Raw genomic sequence first — 24,112 nt, 5'->3', positions numbered from 1 at the left:
ACACCTGAGTTCACCCCTCCCAGGCATGGGTACTTGGCCTTACTAACACATAAATGAGTGTCTGGAGTCCATGGTTCCCAAGAATACACACCTGGCACTGTTAGCATTAGAATGATTTTCCTTACCACTTTCATTTCTTTCAAACAGTATGTAAGTGGGTCTCTGCAGCCGCTGGGCAGAGGGGGAGATGTTGTGCAGGCTCTCTCTTACTGTGATCACAGCTGGTAAATTTGTCTAACCGGGCTTAAACTGTACTTGTGTAATTATACATTTGGAGTCCTGATATTCTCTGACATGCTTGAACAGCATATGACACTGTAACCAGATGGCTGAGGTAGATACTTCCACTTCAACAAAAAAGTTTGAATATGAGCATCTATTCTACATCACTTCAAACATGATTCCTTAACTGGATCTACTGGTTTGTTTGCAAGTATCCAAAATCCTGCATATATTATTTCATCCATTTATTATCTGGCAAATACCTTAGGTTTTGCACCTTCCAAAATTATTATTCAGTTACAAGCGCTGTAAGATTTACTGCATTACACTCTGCAAAGTCTTAACAGATGTCTAATATCAGCCACTATATGACTAATATTGGATATGGAGCTAGAAGTCAATAGAGAAAAGCTGGCTATCACTGGACAGCAATGTACCATAAAAAACAGAACACACTTGAGAAAGCCTGATGCCATCTACTAGACAGGAGTGGGAGGTTTACCCCTGCATCTTAATAGCTTATAAAACACAAATATAAGCTTGCCATTGCATAGAGACTCCATGCACATATGCAGATCTCTTGTGATGTATGTAGAGCATTGTTATACATCTACCCGATGGTAGATGGATATTTAGATTTAGGGCTGGTTTTACTATGAGCTCTGTTAGGTATTGCCGAAAATTCCTTCTAGTCTAGCAGATGAAGAAAGCATCTCTCTGTGGTGTCTTCCATGTGAGTTTAGTGAACTTTTCCCATCTGTATGTTCAGAGAGGGGCACAATTTTCTGTTTTATCTTTGCATGGTGTGAAAAAAAACTGTCTTCTGCCTTAGATATTACTGCAAAAAACAAACAAGAGTACTTGTGAAGGCTGAGGACAATCCAAGGGAAATCAACTAAACACCTACCAGCAGCCCCTCACAATTCTTAGATAGGCCCTCGTTCCTGCCATAAGACTCCTTCAGCCCATCCTAAATCTTCTGCTTCCCTGCTATGACACTGACACTTTAAGTATGTGCAGCACAGGCTTTTTGTACTCATGGGAGATGCACAAATCCAAGATGCAACGCCTCTCCAGTGAAGACCCCTTGGCAGGCCTTGCTGTAAGGTTCGTGTCCTGGAAAGCAGCATGTGCTGCTCCCTCATGACAGGATATAACCACCAGCACATCAGATGTGCCTCTAGTTCCTGTGTGGTTTCAGCAAGGACATCAATCATTTCAACTTATTTTCTGAAGAAAAAATATTGTCAAAAGCTTGAGAAACATTGCAGAAAATAGTTACCCTAAAGCTTACCACATAACTAACAAACACCTACTTCACGTCTAATGCAAATGGCATTTTGTTCAAGAGTGAATCAGATAGCTTTATCAGTAAATGCTAAGGTCTTTCTGAAGTTTAAGATGTTCAAAGTAGAGACATGCAGACACTGTAGCCATGTAATACAAAGTAAATTGGTCACAACACCTTAAATCAAACTTTTACCAGTTTCAGAACAGAAATAATCAACATTCATATGGTTAGTTTTGTTTGTTTTTTTTTAAGCATTTCTTGCCTTTGAGTGGTTAAAAAAACACTTTTATAGCAGTATCACTCTGTTTTATAAATATACTGAATATTACATCTTCTATATGAAAAAATGACATGCATTTTATAAAAATCTAGAATTAATAGCTCTTCCTTTACTCTTCTGTAGAATCTAAAAATACAAAAGACAGTAGATTAGATCTAAAGTATACTGTGCAGTTTCATTTTCCTTTTTTATCTATCTTACTCTACTTGCAATAGCTATTCAATATGCAGGTCACGTCTAAATGATGCTAATCTCGTCCCGATGTGCAAATCAGCATTTAGCCACAGCTGCATTGCACAAAGCATATTATATTCTCTCTTGCTTTTTAATGTCTGGATTTGCTACACTGTACTCCACTTTTCTGGTCTGTCAGAGTAGGTTGCTTTTTAGATTTTTTTTTTTAATTCAGTTTTGAATTTCCAGTGAGAGATTGAAAAGTACATAAAAACAGTGAATTTTGAGTTGAACTTCAGAACTCCAAAAAGACGATTTTATTATATGGTTTGTATATAGAAATTTCTAAAGAGTCTCAAACATAGCACAATGGTCAGACACTGATTCTAAAGAACTGTCATGTATTTCTCCTCTTTATTGCTGTTTTTAAATGTGTGCTGAATTGCACTGCTGGAATATGAGTACCTTGGAGAAAAATGATGCTATTTTCTTCACCAATACACTAGTGGTTTGATTGAGTAATACTTAAGGAAGGGAGCCTGTATCTTCCTGTGGGAGACTCATGCCTCTCTGCCGGTACAAAACACTGCCAGATCTTGCCAGGTTGAACTTACTGAGGCAGTACTTTGACATCCAGTTTTGTCCAGAACTGCTCTTGAAGAAAAAGCAACTATTGTCTCACTTGGATGCTCCCTCCTCTCCCTGCAGTGCTGAAGCAGGGGACGGGAAAGGTCAGGAACTGAACCTGCTTTTGCTCCCACAGCAAGCAGACCTGCAGCTCCTCTGTTGGTATGTGAATCCTGCAGGCTCCCACAAGACATAAGCCACTTCCCCAATTTCAGCTGAGAGAGAATTTCCTAATACCAGGATTGACATGTTAGCAGTATAGGGTGGGGGCAGGAGGAAGAACAGATTACATTTGATTTTAGCTGCTTGGATAGCTGTCAGGAAAGCACTAACTAGCATCAGATTCTGTTCAATGGGATCTGACATCCAACCCTGTATACTTAGTTTTAGAAATAAAGTTTGGACCATGAGCTCCCTGAAGAAAACAATGTTCTCTGGCATCCTACATAAACAACAGAAACAAGATACTTGATAATTACTCCTTTATAACCTAATGCTACTGCAAAAGGGTCAAGAAACTCTTGCAGTGTTTTCCCTGCATATCAAGCAAGTATAAAAAGCTTTCATATAGGTGAGGTCCAGAGAAGCACAACAATAAAGTTGCAGCTACTGGTCATTAATGCTCTCCTGACAGCTAAATGTCACAATTCCATTGCCACTGTTGTTTAATGGTATACTGCTCATCTCAGAGAGCCATAAACAAACTTTTTTAAACAAACACACAAAAAACTTCAATACTAACATTTTGGGGTTCCCAAGTTTTTTTGGGTGAGTAGAAGTGACCTTAGCAATCTTTGTCCTGCCTTCAGCATGCACACAAGCTCCCCACAGCAAAATCAAAAACTGTTCACCATAGAAAAGTGACGTTACAAAAATATGCATTTTCAGCAGCAAAACATGATTAGGCCATGCAATTGCATTAGATGCATGGCACTTCTGCACAATTTATATTCCTCTAACATTTCTTTCTCCTATTCCCATTTACCTACCCATCTGACACATTCTCCTTTTCCCAACACTCTGCCAGGGCTGAGCCCATCTCCTCTTTTACACAGCCTTCCCTTGGGTGCTTTCCAACCACCTAGTGCTATACTTCTGCTTGGCTTCAAGCCAGGCTCCTCCTTTTCTTTTCTTCAGAGTAGGCTCCTATTCATGAAAGGAAATTGGATCCTGGTGCCATTTCTCAATGATTTGCAATCCTAGGGGCTTTCCTCATTGCCGTCCTTCTCAGCTGTAGAGATTCTCCATCAGAGACAGCTAAGTTGGCTCAGATGAAAAGTGTTCTTTCAGAAACACCTTCCTTTACAAGTATTTCTACAGGCTCTGGGCTCACCTGGTTGATGATGAGCTTAGAAGCTAGTAGGAACCAGTCACCTTAGGAGCTTGAACATTTCTGTACAAAAACAAGCAATTATGACATCTTTGCATATAAGCAAGTGCTTTACAGGCTTCAGAAACACTGTTAAACTAAAGCTGTTTAAAATTAAAGTTTCTCAGGGTAGATAGAAACTGAAAATAGTTTGTCCTCAGGGGAAATGGATGGGAAGCATTAAAATGGATGGCTGAAAATGTAGCAGAGAACTGAAATCTTTGCCCCTTAGTGGATCTCGCAGATGGCAGCAGTGGGGCTACCAGTGTAGGGAGGGTTAGCACCAGCTTTCTAGACCGCTTGACATCCTTGCTGTCAAGTAAGGAGGGGGTGGGCTCTGCTTCTTGCTGTTTCTAACCAAATAGGAAATAGTTTCTAAAAGCAGAGTCACAGGTTCTTATATTATTTAAAGATGAGGAAATTGATAGGAATGGAGTCAAATGTTGGAAAAAAAAAATGAAGCAAAGTGACCTTAAAGCGATCTTAAAGCCATTTCTAAAAGGGAGACATTTTACAGCCTAGTGCATCTGCTGGCATCCTGTTAAATAGTAATGTACAAGGGCAATACTTATTCATCTTCTTTCAACAAAGCATTAAGCATCTGTAAACTAACAACAAAAAATACATATCTATCCTTATTCTTCAAAAATGAAAGCAAAAGAACGATGTAGATAGGTTACAGAATGTAGATATAATTTCTGAGATCTGTGACACTGAAGTTCAGCAACACTATCTCTGACATAAGAACACAAGTTACTTTAGCCATCAATTTATTAATTTAAAAATACATTAAGTTAATATTAGTAAACACTCAAAAGAAAATATCAGTCTAAGGCATAGAGACATCAAACATAATTATCACCAGATTACATGAGTGTTAGATTAGAAACGGAGATTTTATCCGATCATTTTGATTTATTTTCCTGCTAAGCTTTTCCGAATATTTCGAAAGCAATTGAATAAAACCATCTAAAGCTATGATTTAGCAATGCAATCCTATAGTAAAAAATCCTGAGCCGGTATGAAAGTATTCATTGCAGGACTGCCCCCTTAATTTTTTCTGTGACAGAAGCACATTTCTATTCATATTCCAAATACTGCTGCCAGAAGTGATTTGAGCATAAATTTGTTTGTTTTATGCAGTAGTTGAGAATGATGCAAAGTGTTTGTCTGCTTTCCAGTCTTTATGAACTGGCACACAACAATCCAAATTTTAAATGTCAAATTATTCATAATTGCATTAAATATGGATTAAAGGAATATATTTTGATGCATAATTCTTTGTTCTTAAAGTTTACTGATAATTTTAAAGATTATTAAATATCCTTCAAGTTTTGTGGATGAGAAGTTATGGAAATTTTTAAGCTATTTTGTCATAGTTTCCAACATTGACTTTATAAGCCCTGAGCTTTAAAACAGAAGAACTCGTGTCTCAATTTTTCCAGTTTTGAACTTCCTCCTGTTTCTGCTTTGTACAAATATCCCAGTTATATAAACGAAACCCTTCAGAGGGCATTTTAGGAAATTGTCTTTAAAGACAATTTGTGACTTGAAGAATCTTCATCTTGAGTGCTTTTGTACTCCTTCCTTCCTGAAAACTGGGAGCTTTTACAGTGCATGCAAGCTGGAACTTTATAACACTAATGTCTGAAATCATTAGTCATTTTTAAATATCTGGCCAAAAACTATAATCATTCTCCCATTGTTAAATACCAGCTGCTAAGCACTTCAGAAATCTTCTGCTAGAGTCCCTAGAAATGTCACAATTTAGTTCCTCCTCTACTTTCCTATTAACAGCTTACTATACAAGGCTACAAATTCTTAATTCCCTACTCTTTATTTCATGCTCGAAGAAGCAGATGAACATGGGAACCCAATACTTAAATGACAAAGCCCTTTTTTCTTTATCTTCTGTACAAGGTTCTGATCTTGAAAAAATATCAGCAGGCAAACGTACAACGTAAGTTACATAAAGATTATTTAATGAATTAATTAAATTAGATTTTCAGTGAGCAAATTCCACAGAAAGTCAGCAAATTAAGTCAAGCAGAGAAGACAACAGGTCTTCTGTCAATACATACTTTTCTTATTAACAGTACTTAAGTACATGGTTATACAGATTTTTCATTATGTATTGATGCTACATCTTTAGCAATGCACAATTACTGAACAAGGCAGTTATGTCTAGTTTTGTGCCCATTTACATGAACGTCACTCAGGACGCAGCAGTTGGAAAGCATTGGCTGATTGTGGCTAACAAACACCTGAAGAAGTTGCACTTTATGCTTCTCTACTAAGAAGAAATGTGAAGCACTCAATTTCCCAAAGATGCAGATTTAGATAAGACCAGTTATAGAATGGGTACTCTAGGCTTCTGGCAGAGAGTGGTAGAAAATAAAGCTCAGGAATGAAGGTTTTGCAGGAAAACTTGGCATTTAGAAGTTAAAAGACAGATTTTTACAGAATGAGAAAAACCTGAACTAACTTGCAGTAGCATTTCCTTTGGTAAATATTGTTTCCTATCAACCCAAAATGAGTGAAAGATAAAAGAATTTAAAAAAACACTATTGCTCATACAGTGCATCCACAGTAGCTAGATGTAAAAGCCTTTTTTTTTTTTTTTTTTTTTAAAAATCAACAACACAACCTATTCTGGTTCTGTGAAAGGGCGTGTTACATCAAAAACTGCAGGAGCAACAGAACTGAAAGCAAGATGAAAATAAGTCTGTAGGTCACCAAGGTGTCCACAGGAAGGAAAAGCCTAAGCCCAATTGATTTTGCTGCTCTTATATCTGTACGAAATCTCCCATATGTCTTTAATAGAGTTATGGAAACTGTAAAGAGCTTACGTTCATTTTTTGTCCAAATTCTTTTGATAAAAAATCCCCAAGAAAGTGTTAATAAATTGGAAAATTTACTCTTTCAACATAATTTCATAATGGCTAGAGAGCTTTCCTAGGTAGTACTTCTTTAAGAATAAAAAGAAACATTGAATATCTAGTAATCATGCAATTAAAAACAGCAGTGAATACATTAGGTTATACACATATGGACTTCACTGACCAGACTAAACTCATAACTCTGTGGGTCTTTAGCAGCATAAGAGTGAGAAGAAATTGAGCAATAGTCAAAGTAGAAGCAACCTCAATCTAATCTAATTAAACCAGGAGATCCCTAGGCACTTGCACTGATTTAGCTTTAACTGTCTTGTTGGAATGGGGGACCACAGTGTTCTTAGACCAGATGAAATTTCTAAATGTTCCTGGGAAAATACTTCCTTCTGTAGCAAAGACTAAAACCAGCATGCAAAGGCCCCAAATATTGCCACGCTACTTGGGCTGATGGGGGATACTCATGCCAAAGTGACGTAAAGAATTTCCAAAAAGATACATTTTGAGCTCCTATTCCTCCTGAATCACAGCAGAACTAATGAAAGATCTGGCTATAAGGAACTGAAGATGGAAAAAAAAAAAGAGAAAAAAAGAGAAAAAAGCAACTTTAATTTCCCAGAAGACAGAAGAGTAGAGAAAAGTATATTTCAGTTGAAATACCTTCCAAATCTGTCTGGATACTGTCTGCTGCGACAAATTTACTAACGTGAAGTGAGACAAAACTAGAGACAAAAGTACATTTATTCCCAACTAGACATTCATGGGGTTATGACAGGAGAAGGATTATGCTAGCACCGTTCTGCTGGTAAATTTCTCACGCACAAGCTTGTAGCCTAGGAGCTAGATGTATCCCATAATAACCTGAGCACATTTTGTTAATGCTGACTGGGCTTTTATGGCTGCATTAAAGGACCTAACACAGCTAAAATGAAAAACCAAGAAGTCTGCAATGCAAATTTATAGAAACAAGAAATAGACAAAGACCAAGCTGCCAAGTTTTCCGTTATTAGAATGAAACCATCCTGTTTTCTTTTACACGATGCCCTCTGCTCTGAGTAACTATGATGTTAGGAAGAAGAAAAAAATACTGTAGATTGCTACAAATATAGTAACCAATATTTTTTGATATAATACTGTCTTTAATTTAAAATCATCAGGAAGAGATGTCTTGCACAGCCTGTCAGTTACCAACATACTGTTACAAACAACAGAAGCTTGAAGCTATTCCTAGAATGGCTCAGGGGACACTTTAAATATTTATCAGTCTTTCCATATCTAACAACTCATGGAATTTGCCAACATCAAATAAACACACTAATACAATTGCAAAGGCCTTTCACTAGTGTCTTTTCCCTGTGCCAATTCTGTGCATAAACACAGACTTTAGTATTAGGGAATCTGACCTGAAGTTCTGTTTGCATTGTTGAAAAACCGTATCACATGCTTGTGCTCAGAAAGATGTGCTGGAAAGAATTAGAATTCCCTCAGTACCCACAAAACTGATGCTTAGAGGAATAAGAATTCCAATCATTTCATTTATTTTAGGCCTCTGGAATACTGAAGAGTAAAATCTTTGCAAAATTCTTATTATTGTGACAAATGCAGAAACAGTTTCTGCTTGTAGGGTATCTTGGTTGCCTATAGGTACTATTGCATGCAGTATTTGAATTTGTACTAGAAAAAATTAAATATAAGCACAAAATTCTAACTGAAGATATTTTAAACTGTTAGTAAGTATCCATGAAGCTTCCTGCAGAATGCTTTTGTTTCTGTGCTTTTCTTCCTATTTCCTTCACAGCTCCTGTGTGGTTGGGCTTTTTGGCTTATCAGTGCAACTATTTTGCCCCTTGAATGCAATCTACATTTTTAAAAGGTGTCATTGTCTGTTGCCATTGCAACATAGCTCTTGAAAGTGTAAGATTGATAGCTGTTAAAAGTACTCAGAGCCTCATAAAAGCCCTGGGTTTATTTCTCATGGCATGGCCATAATAAAGGAATAGGTACTTGACTTTCCATTACACTAACTTAAAAGTCCTGGCATACTAAACATCAGCATAATATAAACAGCCAATGTGCTTAACCACCTGAATGTATGAGAAGATAGTGATAACTAACTATACCGATTGTTTTTTTAAAAAAAATACACGTTAGATTACAATTGCATATTTGATATTTTTAGCAGAAAACTTACTTCACTCATTCAGTGCTACCCAAGGAATATTGTTGACATTTGTCCTAAACACCTAGTTTCCTATGAAGGGGGAAAAAGCAACACTTGACTTGTGCATTACATTGTCTGACTAGTATATAAAAAGCAGATTAGGGAAGTGTCTACACGTGTCAGCATTATATTGTGAGTAGAGGAGGCTATTCACTGCTTTTCAAAATAAATAAATAGAAATAAAAAACCCAGCCACTTACTTCAATGCTTTTGACTCAGGTGGTACACAGAGTATTTGAAAAACATCTGTGGAAACAACATTGAATTTCAAAGAGGCAACAGGAAGAAAAGCAAATAAAATCTGCAAGCTTGAGTGTATCATTCCCAAAGCCTTGGGTCATACTTGGTGGTAGCACATACACTTCCCCCGCTGAAAGTCCTATACCAACAAACTTTCAGTCTTCTTTAAACCTGTGCCATGCATTATTTATGGTGTTATCACTTCTTCCTTTTCCCTGTCCAGTCAGGTATCCTTGAACTTTAGAGTGTAGTGTTATGTTTTCTTTTGGGTCTTGAAAGGTTTTTGTGACTACACTCATGAATAAATTCAGCAACACAGGAAACTGAGAACCGCAGCAATTAGGTCACTGAATGCTTTCAATGTTTTCCTATAGTCTTCGTCATAATCCAAAGCACCACAGTGATTCCAGATGGGAAAGATATCTATTTAGGCAGCACAGATAAAATGGATATGATCTGGCATTTACAGACAATAGCTGGATTTCTACAACTTAGTGTGGAATAGGTCAGGAATTTCTTAAATATGATTTCACGCCTTTGTTGAGCCTCAATCTGAAGTAGCCCATGTTCACATAATATTGTATATGAATTTTAATCAGCTAAAGCCAAATAGAGACACTTTTGTCAAGCTTGGTGGTGTCCAAATCCATAGACACTCCTCAAGAGTGCAATCATTAATCAGGTGGTCAGCAACTATCCCAACACTCATCACCCGAACATGCGCACCTGAACATGCTCACACACATATGAAGGAGATGTTTTTATCCAACAGTGTTTTTTCTTCTTCTTGTGGACCTTTGAGAAAGGGCTGGATTCACATTCATATGAGAGTAAAGTTTTTAATACAGTGGCGGATTAACTTGTATATATGCACGATTTGTCAGCATTTGATTTGTAATTAGTAGACTCATATCAAGACTCAGATTTGTGTTCTTTTCCCATTTTAAACATATATGTGCCCAGTCATTAGGTTGACTACTATATAATAGATGATCACTGTCCATTATTGACTTTCAAGTTTCATAAATCCATCAGATCATTCAGAACACAGCATATGGTTTTTATATGAGAGCTCCATCTTTACATGCAAAACCAAACTAGAAATTGGATAAACAATAGTACATGATAGTCTCTCTGTAGTATGAATCGGCCTAAAATTGCTTAAAATTTTTAATTGGCACATAAGCAAGAATGCAAATACTCACTGTAAGACAAATTTCTGTATTAGTCAACAGTAGGGGGGGTGAGAAGAGGAGAGAATAGTCAACCAACTGTGACGTTCTTACAAAGCAATTACTCCTACACACAAGCAAACTTGTATTGGGAGACTAATTTAAAATGAACATATAACTAGTCTCTTTTGTCCTAATATAAATATCATCACTAGTTTTCAGATACTATCTGAATGACAGAATATAGAACTTGTTGCAAATCCATGTATTGTATTCCTGGAATGAGCTTATTTTTGAAGCTATGTGAATCTTCAGAAACCACGAGGATGTGAAAGGACATTTGCATGTACAGCTTTGACCTCTTCTCTTGCTCTTTGCCCATTAATGCATCTCAGCTGTTTTGTCTTTTTAACATTCCAAAACTTGCAGCGGCTTTCAAAGCTCAAATTTTCTCAAAGAAAACATGCTTATTTTCCCTTCCACTCCCACATCATACTCTGTACAAGCTTGATAATACATTTAAAGGTACACTGCTCCAAATGGTCAGATAGTACCTGACTGAAACTTAAACAATAACGTTTCATGAACTGAAACCCTATTCGACTCTTCTATATATGTGTTTCCTACAAGTATTTGATCTTGATTATCAACAGCCTGTTGGGTCATTGCCTTGATAACAATTTTTACATGTTTTACATTAATGTCCTAGCATTTCTTTCACTGCAAGAAATGTAGCTGGTAAATACTATCCTATTGGCTAGCTGGCAGAATTACAAAATTTAAGAAGTTGGTAGGAATAGTGTGTTTTTTTCTTCCTTCTTTAAAAGAGATTCGTGTATGTTTATATACAGTGGAACAGTAATTTCAATGATTTTTGTCATCATTTTTATAATCCACTTTTCATCACCTTGTCCACAAATAACTACGGTCACTTCAAGAAAGAGATGGAAGTCTTCTTCATGTTCGTTTCCAAACATGATCTAATATAAAATTAACGCAGAACATGCTAAGAGTAGAATTACATAATTTGAATACTTAAAATCTTTGAGAAATTCAGATGTGGATATGGCCTTCATTGACTGACATCAAGCAAAGAGAAAAGACCGATATTTACATTTTTGAAGATTCATAGTGTTGAGAGGGAAGAGGATGAGGTATATATTGGCTGCCCCAGGACCTTGAGTAAGTATGCAGACCAAGCATGAAATCCAAGTAAATAAAAATGTGTACAAAGGTCAAGCAGCAATATGGAAGTAGAGAAGAGACAGATACTATATTGTTTATGTACTGATAATCTGCAGATAATCATATGTACACAAACATCAGGAACTTTGTTTAACCTAATATGAGTCCCGTATCCAAACCTAGATCTCCTTTTTCCTAATGAAATATGACTAATAGTTTAGCATGTACTAGATAGATATATATCACTGACAAATGGGTCATTAGACAGTTAAATCTCTACCTAAGAACAAAGAAAAACGAGGAACTTTCAAAGCACCTTTTCCTTTGCTTCTTTCTAGCTGGCATTATCTGATTAGCTCATGATATCAAAAAAAAAAAACTCAAATTGGGTTACTCTTCACCTTTGTAGCTGTCCCCACAACAATCTATCATCCAGAAGCATCATTAGCATCAGACATGTTGCATTGACAGAAGACATTGCTTATTGCATCGGACCAGAAAAGATTTTAATTAAACCACATGAGTACACTAACAAGTATAACAGCATTCCAGAAAGGCAGCAGGGACATGAGGCACGGGGGAGCGTTATATTTCTAACCTGTCTTTCAAATTTCCACATTGGGAAAAATAAAGGGGATGTTTACACCAAATGTCCTTAACCACTTTGTAGCCAAGCACTCCCCAAGAACATTTCCAAAGCTCATATGTAAACATAGGTTAATATCACATTACTCATCCTTAGCTTTGCCCCTTCAAGAGGTGGTTCTCACCAGTTGGAGCTGCCCGGTCCATAACCCACTAAGCAGCAGCACTCAGCACAGCATCACAAAGAAGGACAGGGGAGGCTGCTCCATGCTGGCCATGTGCTCCAACAGGCACCCACCCCACATTAGAAGTCTTCATCCACACCCCCCATGCTGCACACCAAAACAGATGAGGTTCACACTTTGACTGAAGACAGCTACTGACAGACACCTATGCGTGACTTTTTCCAGTGGCAGAAATATCTTTTTCTGTCTGAGCAGGTGCCACAGGCTGCAAGTAGTATGGACAGCTGGTCTCTTCAACACAAACTAGTCATGAAGGCTGAGCTCTTCTAGCAGCCTAGGTCTAGTACACCTAGTTTTACATACTAGGAACAGAACTTCAATATACCAAAGTCTTGATAATACTGCTGCTTACCTACATTACCACTGTTGAATACAGTGTTCCTTCCTTCTCATACTTGCAATGAACTGCCAGGACCTTAAAGTCTATCTTTTCAGTTATTTCACCTGCTATTGAAATGCAGCAACCAAGGACTTGCTGATAGACTTGGTGATTACCCACTTTAGCGATTCTGCTTTCTGTGGCTGGGGCAACATGACTGAAGCAAATTAAATGTCCTTTTTCAAGATGCCTACAGATATACATACACATTTTTTTGTGACTGTACAAATTAAAGACCATCTATACCAGATATCTATAGCCACTGTGATTACTTAAATGAAGCCAGACACATACAGTCACTGTTCAGATTCTGATTCAGCAAGGGCATTTATTCTTATCATTAAGATTTACCAATACTAGTTCCCTTGAAGAAACTTGATGTGCTTACGATTACGCACATGATATTTCTTAATCTGTCAAGACTAGTCTCATTCATAGGTTTTGCTTTGAAGGTTGCTGTTGCTGTTTTAAGGTCGCTGACCTCTTCTGCAATAGCGTTTGGTCTGAGAGGTGAAATGATTCTCACACTTTCTGTACAGTCATTTTAGGCTCAGCTATTTCCCAGCACTTCTTGTTATAACTATTATTTCTGTCCAGATGCAAGGAAGTGGAAGGCAGCTGATTTTGCAGGCGGTGTCAGCAGGGAGCACTTCTGCACAGTTCCCAGGCCCTTGGCCAGCAGGGGCAAGCTGAAGGCCCAAAGCCCCCTACTTTCTGAGATCCTCTAGGTTGATCCCATTGCCTCCAATAGCCCCAGAGACCTGTAAAATCTCTGTAGTCAGTTATTTGTCCTGTATCGCAGCATTTAAGTAGGATTATGACTTAACTTTCCCTAGTAACAAGGGTCCTTGCCAGTCTCACCTACCAGTGACCGGAGAATTGATCTCTGCTGTGCTATTTCCTGTTGTCATTTTCAGACTCCCTCATGAGAGCATGATGGAAACTCTTAGCACTTTGAAAAGAGAGAACTCATTTTTCAACGCTGCGCACAGAGCATCTTCCACTGAGACAGCCTCTGCCACCATGTCAAGACAATATCCCTTTAAGTCAATATTCAAATATTGAGAATGCCACCACCATAACCATTTTAGCTTTTCTTCCTCAGTAAGCAAATTAGATTAATTGAAGGCACAGTTTCATAATGAGTTAAAGGGGCAGTGCTTCCCCATCCACCTTTCCTGTGTGTTTCCTCCCCACACACACACGTATACATGCACACCTTTGCTAACAGTGGCTCTCACTTGACTGCAATGGAGGTTTTATCCAGATGTCTGATCTGGATAAATCAAGTGTGTGTGTTTGTTTTTTTTCCCTGAAGGACGACTTTTTTTTTGTAGGGTTACTTTATGTCACTACATAACTGCTAGTGACAGCATGAAGGGGGTAGAGGAAGCACAGTGTCCAGAGAAGTTCCCCAGGAAGTTTATAGTAACCAAAGACCCAGCCTCAGTATCCAATTTCACAGAAACTCAGATGAAGATGCCAGCTGCCAGGGATGGGCCTTCCCACTATCATTTCTTCTTTTCCCCTCACCTCTCTTCCTAGACAGAAGCTTTCAAAGGAATTCCCTTGGTTAAGTTGCAGCTGGTTCAAGTCACAAAAGGGTCAGAGAAGCACCAGAGTCAGCACAGGAAGGGAGACATACAACATACCTCCAAGCCAGAAGTTGAAGGAGAAAGGAATGAGCAGGAGTGGGCCTTCCGGCAGCCACAAACCACCAAGATGTTCAGCTACCTCACAGAGCTTCCCTCTCCCTGCTTGCCAGCAGCTTGTTAACGTCAGGGAATGAGCACCAAAAGGGCTCCACATCAGCTGTGTTTGATAAAACACCTCCCCAAGAGTGAAATATGAGGTAATTAAAAAACAAAACACACCTTGTTCAGGTTATCCAGGGGAGAGAGACTCTGTCAGAGGCAAGGACATTCCCAGAAGAGCTACCACAGTCTCACCTCAGCAGAAGACTGGTAGACCAGCCATGACAGAAAAGTTTGCTCACTTAAGGAAACATCAGGTAGCAAAAGCAGACTGTTTAAGCATGAAAAGATGACATAGAAGGAAACTGTACTTAACCACTTGGCCAAGGTAGAGCCTTGTTTTCACAACAGCCACAGTTGTGCAAAAGGACACCACTTAACTCAAATCACATGTGTGCAGTTAGTGAAAAGGGACTCAGGCAGCTGCAGGCAGCAGCCGGCTTCAGATGTGGTTTAGCCCTCTTCAAGGGCAAGATTATTAAAAGTGTAAATCCTTTAAAATGTCACTACTAAAGTGGGTCCAAAACTAGTCAACAGCTTAGTGTATTCCCATCATGCATAGAGTCATGGTCAGTTCCTAAAGTGCCAGTTCTGCTTCCAGCAGAACCCTATGCTGAGGACATTTCTACAGTGCATTCTGCTTCTTGGAGATCTTGGGTCACTGGCATTTTGTCTACCGATTAAAACATTTTCCAGCCCATTAGTTCTTAGAGCTGGCAGAAAAATGGAACTTCCACTATTTCAATATTTCCCTTTGTTATGAATCAGAATGAGTAGTTGCAGATCTCCCATAAAGGTAAAATAAAATCCTTTGGAACTACTGAAGCAGTAGCATTGACAAGCTTCATTTGAGATTTTCACCTTATATTAAAAACATTAAAATAAACTGATTCAACTCTAGCAATTTTTTTCTACATTCTTAATCATTGATGAAGTGATGGGAGTCCTGCAAAACTATTTTAATTGATGCAGTATTTTTAAAGGTAACTGGTTCTGCTAGAAGACCTTCTGCTGGCTCTTCCAAATTCTGTTTTTATACACAAAATCAGACTTCCTAATCTTGCAGTCCACATCAGCAGCAGGCTCTGCTGGGTTTTGCTGAGGCTGAAATTCTAGTGGTCATAAGAGTTTATGTGGGGACTTGTTTCCTTTTTCAAACACTAGAACCCAGTTTAGTTTGCTTAAGCATTTAGCAATGTATTAATATATAGATATGGGAAGTGGTTTTATTTTCTGTATTCCAGTAAGTGTCTTTTCAATAAGGACATGCAAATATAGAGCTAAGTCCACTGAGTATCACTGTTAGTGAGGAAGACAGTACCATTTGTTTTTATTTTTGTTAAAGAACTTTGGAATCCTGTCATCTCTCTCAGGTCAGCATAAGATTAATGGGGACACCTATGTACTAGGAAAAACAACAAACTCTCCAGTCTCACACGCTATGAAGTTTTATGTTGCAGATCAAGTTTCATCTGTTTCAAACCAAGGCTATTTCTGCAGCCAGCTTTCAGGGAGGGGACTATTCGTTCAGCATGTGAGACTGGCTATGACACATTCAAAAAAGTCTTGGATATCCAAGCATGAGTTAGCACATCCTGGGGTATAGAATGGTATGGAAACCCTAGGTTATAAGCAAATAAATTGTACAAACAACCACTCATAGCATGTAAGAGAACAAAGGATCTACTAGTTTAATCTTTCACTGGAGCTCTTTCAAAGTAAAAATGTTTAACCTTAAATGTACACACTGTAGGTACTCTTGCAGAAGTTATTTCTCTCAAAGTAATCTACACCACACGGACTCACGGAGGCATTATTGCAAAATATAGAGGTGGCTACTATAAAATCTTAGAAATATCATGAATATCAACAACTCTGGTGCTACTAGCATAACCTATCCTCATACTTTCACTGCACTGGAAGAGTGTCAGTGTCTGAGCAGTAGGGAGAAGCTCAGAGAGTGCAGACAAAGCCAGTGCAACTCTGCACACAGCAACTGGCTTCTGTCACACGCAGACCTGAAAGGTCAGAAGTGTATCAGCACTGTTAAGCACCTGTGCTGGATTATCCATGTCGGGATAGATAAGAGCACATCACTCAGCTCTGGCCAATGTGATTTAACTAATCTTATCCTTACAGAGCAGCTCTGTGACCAACAGGACTGCTGATCATCTCTGCTTTCACATTAAAGCAGTAGGCTCGCCTCTCTGAAATGACAACAGTTGTTTTTATACCACTTCTATAACTGTGACTTCAGCTTCATTGCAGAACATCAATATTTGTGTTCAACAAATGTGATTCACTGTGTTTTGAAAGTAATAGAGATGAAATGATGGAGGTAGCGTACATAGCTCAGTGCAGTTTCAAACGAACCATGGTATGTTTCGCTAGAATTATGCTACCAATGTTTTTTAACCTCCAAGTTACTTATAAATGCCATTATGAACTGGGAATAGTGCAAAATACAGATTTACAACCAGAAGTTGTTACTATTTTAATAATTCTTGCTACAAACTGCCAATCCTGGAAAAATAAACCACTCTTATTTTTTCTTATTTTTGCCCATTTCTAATTACGCTTCCACTGAAGCACATTTCCTTTCCTTCTTCCTTCAGATTTGTGTCCATCTCCACCTAGACTTCTCTTCCTGATCACTTTCATTTCATTTGGGAGACAGACTCGAATCATGCTTTTAGATTTTTCTACGTTTAGTTTAGAATCCTTCCCTTGACTATGGGGATGGCACCCCACACACAATTTAAAGCACTTAATATTTCATTTTTGCATCATTTTGCTATTTTTTTTCTGTGTATTAGTCATTTTTCCATTATATATATATACACACACACACACACTATAGCACTAGAGGGAAAGCTAAGTTAAAGCTACATTGGGGTAGGTATTGGACAGAGTTTTAGCAAGAGTTTTTCTTCAGAGACACTAAAATTTGAATGAAGAGCTCGACAAAATACAGAAGATGATATAAAATAACAATCGAGTAACATTATGAATGAGAAATGAAGTTATCAACTATGGCTCAGAAAAACACTTAAGCACAGACTTCATACATAAGGGAACTGTTTATCAGGATGACAATGCTTCTTTAGCAGTAGTCTCTACAATCAAGAAGATGGACAGACACCACCATCTTACTTCACTTAAGATATCACTAGAAGGCACGAGATTTCATTCAAAAGCCTCCATAACACCAACAAATAGCACTTGAAGTAGGCTAGAGGAGTACATACTGAAATTGCAGTTTCCTGAAACATAGCTACAACCTGTTAATCTGCTTTGCAAACTGGTGTTGCTATAAAGCTCATTTGCTGCCACTAGATGTCAGTTTTACACACTTCAAAATGTATACTTTTCAAATAGTCTTTCTACTATGGTCACAATAGAAACATTTATTTACTATGCCATTCTTTCTGGACAGAGATTAAGTATTCCACACCTTACATACTGTATGGGGACTGTTAGACTGGATGATCTTGGGGGTCTTTTCCAGCCTTAACGGCTCTATGATTTTCTCTTCCGCTCTTTTCCCTGCATTTCAGTTTTACTCAATCTAACAAAAGGAAAAAAAAAAAAAATATTTCCACTATACATTTGTCCAATTTGCTCTGAGACAGACCGACAGTCAGTTTGTGTTTCTAGAGGACAGTACTGAAATCTTATTCCATAAGGACATTTTTACTAAGAAATGCAGGGTATTCTCTGGCCACTTACAGATCTTCTATGTCAGTTAATAGGCGATATCATTAGCCTGCCTTATTACAATTCTATGACATTTCAGATTTCAGCTTGCATTGACTGCCTGAATGCAGATCATTTATATTTATACTCCAAATTTCTGTCTCTTGTAAGTGGAAAAAAACGTAGCTGTTCAACAGACTTCTCCTAATGCTGGCTTCTTGCAGGTCGTGTTCTACTGAACAAATTCTATAAACAAGTCTTAACATAAAGAAGCTCATCATACTGAATACAAAGCCTTTATAAAATATTATGCATTTATTTTGCCATAACAGCATCAAATAGCTTTACAGCAAATAAATCTGGGCCTTTACTCACTCCCTTCCCACCCACTCCCCTCCACCAATCAAGAAAATTAGGAGGAAATCATTATACCATATCATGTTCCAATATATGAATGTATATAAATACACACGCACAAATTATCTCATTTCATGGCAAAGTTCTCCAAACTGATCCATGCTCAGAACTAGCAATGTTACAGAGTGTAACTCAGCATTATGGGAAGGTAATGACAAGACTGTCACCTTACATACAGCTTCACTGCCCAGATTATTGACAGCTTATCTAGCAACACAGTATGGGTTTTGTTTTTGTTCTTTTCATAAAGTCAATGGAATCCTCTCATCCTAATTCACATCAAAAATTCAGACTCCTACTGATCCTTCAGGGCTCTCCTGGATTGTTCAAGACTTTATTTGAAACCGCAGCTGTAACCATATTACACAGGTGCTTACCTACATCCTACATGAAGGGGCTGAAAAGTAAGGAAGGGGAAAGAGATGTGCTATGAACTTCAAAATACAGCTAGAAAGACTGTATCACGCAGTCATCTACATCAACAACCTTCTTCAAAAAGATCTGTGTCCCCTACCACAATCTCTGCTAGGAACTGTGAAAGCGTGGCGAAAATCCTCCAAAGCAATAGTCGAGGCCAAATCATGTCAGGTCCTGTGACTTGACAGCCACCTTTGTGGCTGAAGCCTTCCTTTGGGAACAGAAGGTATTACTATTTCCACCGACTAGAGGGAGCACATGCACCTTAGACTGTACTATGTTTGGCCCAGAAAAGCTCCCAAATGCTACCCAGTGTGTTACAACGTTTCATCACATCTGAAAGCCACATTCGCTTTACCTTCTAACCACATTTACTCCGCTTCCTCAAACAAGACTCCATTTGCATGCTGTCTGTCCCTTCCTTATCCACCTACCAGTCATCATTCCCTACACATCCCCAGTCTGCAAAGCACAGTCCCACCCAGACATATGCACATAGGCTGGCCATTTGTGACACACATGCACAGAACTAGAGCACCACAGACATGCCAGGTCACCGTGCATACATTGCAGAGTACACATGCACGAGTCCACTTAAATTTTCCCAGTCAAAAATGCATAAGACCTACTTACGGCTTGGCAGTTCTGTATTGCACAGAATCTTTGCCTCTCAGATTTTGATATAAGGCTTCTGCTTCCTCACTTTGTGTTGGCAAGCAGCTACAACAGCATAGGCTCATATCCGAGACATGCCTCTGCAAGTAAAGGAGAAAGAGACACACCTCAGACATTTGCACCATGGCAGCATTTCTCCCCTTCCACGATACTATCTGCTGAACAAAGCTGGTTGGCTTGCTTTGCAATCTGAGAGTTTTGGTTACTCTTAGCTACTGAGCTAAGTAAACTACTAAGAAAGTTGATGTCAGATGAATAAAGGAACCAATAGAAAACAATAAATCAATAGCTGGTTTGAAAATAACATAGTTTTATGTGCTTTCTAAAATGCACTACAACGTGAAACTGTAATTTATTTTTTAATTGTCACTGTATTTCCTTATTGTCTGTTCTGCAATTCAAATCCCTCCAGGAAAGAAACTACTTTATCTTCTTCTTTATCACAGGTATTAATTTGCAATATACTCTATTCATGCTCATATGAATCTCTAACAATGTATATCACCAGCAAGAACAGGAGCAATGAACAGTTAAAGCCTAGAAAAATTATTTTTTTTTCTTCCAGAAACTACCATGTAATTTCATGAATGTTGAGTATGCAAGATATTTTTGTACTCTTTCCTAAGACCAGAATTTTGTGGCTAAAATGCAGTAGCACTTCCCAGTTACAATCAGTGGTATAATTTGCTGTTATAAATAAATATTGAACTTACTAAATAAGAGGACAGCTTTCAGCTAGACTCATAGATACTAGTTTCCTCAAACTAGAAGGAAGTTCATAGTTTAATACCCTTATTGAAAACTGTCACTAAGAAAAAAAAAAAATGGAACTGAACTAAAACTCTCTGTATAAAACATTCACCAGCAGAGGAAAGTTCGGGTCCGAAGTTTCATCACCCACTAAACTCAATCACCAGTTAAAAAGAAAAGTTCTTGATCTGCCTGTTCACAGAGCTCATACCCACGCAGGAAGCACTACCTACAGCAGAATGCTGCTTAAGAAGCAGATTCCATTGAACGCTACCTTTGAAGGCCAAAAAGAATTGAACAAGCTTTCTTGTTATGATCACCAAGCAATTACATCTTAATACGCACAAGTATCACCAAGCAATTACACCTTAATACACATAAGTAAAGGCTTCCACATTCTATTTTGCAAAGAAAAGGAAGTGAATTAATCCTTACAATACCAAAAACATACTTTCCTCCTCTTATTTAGAAGATGAAATAATATGGGCAGAAATTGACTTAATATTGCTAGTCATTGATTTGCAGAGGCAATTTGGTGGCTCATTATCAGCTGATGACACTTAAATGTGCCCAGGTTGGTCTGTATGTCAATCAGTCAGCTCAAGATAGCTTTAAATTTCCTCAGGAATGCGTTGATATCTAGATCAGCTAGATCATCTGCTAATTACCATACACACTACATGTAGATATGCAGCTGCTTTTTGTTATGGTATAATTACAGCCTAAGTATTCAACAGAGGGGGTTCTCTAGTGTCTGAAATGGTGTATTTTCACAACAAATATAACAAAGAACTCAAAATGCAGAGATTTTCTTGAATTTAAATACAGACTGAGAAAACATGTTTTTGTTAGAACCTACATGTTCTCCTCTTGATCTCCTTGTCTCATACAGTTATCAGTGTCTTGCTTTGCATGCTCAATACAAACTCATCTATCATGTTGATGTGATGGTGAGGGAAAAGTCAAAAGAGTTTGGAATGGAACTGATGGCTGGAGATTATTCAGAAAAAAAGAGATAGAGCTGGGCTAACATCAATCAAAGTACAATGAACTCGGTATCACTGAAGTCACTGGAAAGCATCATTTTCAGAGATTCACATCCTCTGTAGCTGCATCTAGGGAGTCTCAGGAAACAACATCAACAAAAACTGATTTCCTCTTCCTGACACAAAGTATAGGAGGAGGGTTATAATTCCATCTATTAAAAGGACATGTTTACAGTTGAAATCTATGTTGAGAAAGACAATATCTTAGCATTAGTACAACGTTTCTGGACTGAAACTATGCAATTACACTCTTGGTCTGGCTAGACTAGCTTAGAAGTCCAACATAAGAAGCTCAGCTGCAAGTTGCGCACTGGCGTGAACATCAGAAGTACTTCTGCTGCCTTAGTAGCACCATGCCTACACTTACATGTGGAGGTGAGAAACATTTGGAGCTACACAAAGTACTGAAACAATTTGGCCAAACTGTTTCCTGTATCTGAGTTAGTTTGCTCAGCACTAGATTGGGTCTCTACGCAGTACTGTATGTGACACACAAAAAATGCTTCTATTTTTCATCCCCAGTTTTTCATGGGTTGAAGAGTCATGCAGAAGCCTAGCACAAGAGCAGACCAAAAGGTGGGTGACTTCATAGTCTCCCAACCATTGTTAAAGTAATCTTCCAGCCAGCCACTGCTGTGCTAATCTGCTGATTTCAGTAACAGCCCCCAAAAAAACTCTATGGTGGAGATGGAAAGAGACTATATAAAGCGGCTTGCTTATCGCTTTTTGAATGATTCATTAACCAGCATAAGTTAATCTGCCACATGCCCAGTTAAATTCCAGTTTAACAATACAGTGTGTGCTACCTGTTTTCCAGAAACGTTACAAGGAGTGAGTAATAAAAAGTTAAGCATTAACCAAGATAAGACAACCATGTAACTACAAAACTGAAAACTATTTTTAGGTCTTTGCTCAGTTCACTTTTAAAAGTGTCCTGTAATTCACCTCATGGAGTGGTTTCAATTAAATATAACTTTATTTAAAATGCAAAATGTGTTTTTTCTCTTTTCAGAATTTATCGGATTATGAGCTGAGTCGATTCAAAATAATGCATCAGCCGTAAGTTTCTCATCTGTTTCCCCATGAAATAGCTAATGCTCCATTGTACTCTGACAATTTCTCTGCTAATAATTAAGGAAAACTGTGATTTGAAACTTGTTCATGTAAAGGACTTTAATTGATTGGGCTGGAACTTGCTCAGGATAAATATGCTGGATGGTTTACAAGAACTGTTGTCCGAATCAGCTGACAAGAAAGTCTTTTCTACAGCAGCTGCAGGGTGATAGTCCTCCCAAAACAAACAGAGACAATGTTAGGAAGTACAAGTTCAACTATTTCTGGAATATGTAAGCTCTTCTCTTGTACAGAGCATGGAGTGAAATTTTTAGAATTGGCTCATCTACTGCCGAGATACCAATTTAACTGACAGAGAACTTGGAAGTCTGGATGTAGATGTTATATTGAAAATTCTGAAGATTGAAACTTTTGAGAGGTAAAAATCAGGCCAGTGAAATGACTGGGATATCACAGGAAGGGCATCATACAGTGCTGTATACAGTATTACTGACTAGTGCCAGAACAATAACTGCTTACCCAAATACCTTAATGCTCCAAGGAGTTAAAAAAAAAACACAGAGTCTAACCCTAAAACACTGAAGACTCTATTGTCCATTCAGAATACCTTCTTAAATATTATCTGGTTCTGAATTCCAATAATAAGATTTAAAAGTCTGATTTACCCAATAATACCGGATGCAGATGTCAATAATCAAAAGCTACTGCTACTAACAGCTTGTGGGAATTGAGTGAAAGATCTTTATATACATGGGTGATGCATTTTTGTCTATAAATTTACTGCCATATTTATAGACAGTTTCTTGTTAATACTTATCATTTTAATAAAATACTAAGTAAGCAAATACAGGTATAACAGATATGAACTTCATTCGTATAGTTTGTGAAAAATCGAATCCATTTAGGATAGCCTTAATGTTCAAGTATATTATTTCTTTTGTATTGCTGCACAGGAAATAATATTAGGGAGTTTCCTATATGAGCCAAACAAACTGGGAAGCATTTGGTTTAACAGGGAGTGAGTTGCTCTATTTCACTTAATGGCTGTTATTATTCCCCATAGCAACTTTTTCTTTGCTGAGAAAACATGAAATCTATTTACAAAACAAGAATTGTTTTCCAAATCCCACTCTATTGGTAAGAATCTAGAGGAACTTGGAGGCTTTTTACCCATTAAAATCATATTCCTATTGGTAAGAATTTAATGAGAGTATAAGTTAATATTCTTCTGGGTGTGTTTTACTAATTAACTAGAGGGATAAGGAAAATGCGAGAGGAGTTTCTGATGAGGTAATTGAGTCTAACAGGATGTCATTTTGATAGGAAAGGTAGAGAACATGCATATAAAGTCAACCAAGGATGTGACCTCTGTTTCTGTGATATACATGACTTCTACAATATT

General features: G+C 37.9%; 1 protein-coding gene across 1 annotated transcript in view; it reads left to right on the top strand.

Annotated features, from left to right (window-relative positions):
- BLNK (B cell linker) overlaps positions 1-24,112 on the top strand; it is a 96,478-nt gene that overhangs the window by 6,654 nt on the left and 65,712 nt on the right. Inside the window, 1 exon segment of the mRNA XM_040563528.1 lies at positions 22,649-22,695. Coding sequence (XP_040419462.1) covers positions 22,649-22,695 — 47 coding nt within the window.

Source organism: Cygnus olor, chromosome 7 (genome assembly GCF_009769625.2).
Source record: "Cygnus olor isolate bCygOlo1 chromosome 7, bCygOlo1.pri.v2, whole genome shotgun sequence".
Classification (NCBI taxonomy): Eukaryota; Metazoa; Chordata; class Aves; order Anseriformes; family Anatidae; genus Cygnus; species Cygnus olor.
Note: the sequence above shows the minus strand (reverse complement) of the source record. Positions and strands in the feature narration are given on the sequence as shown.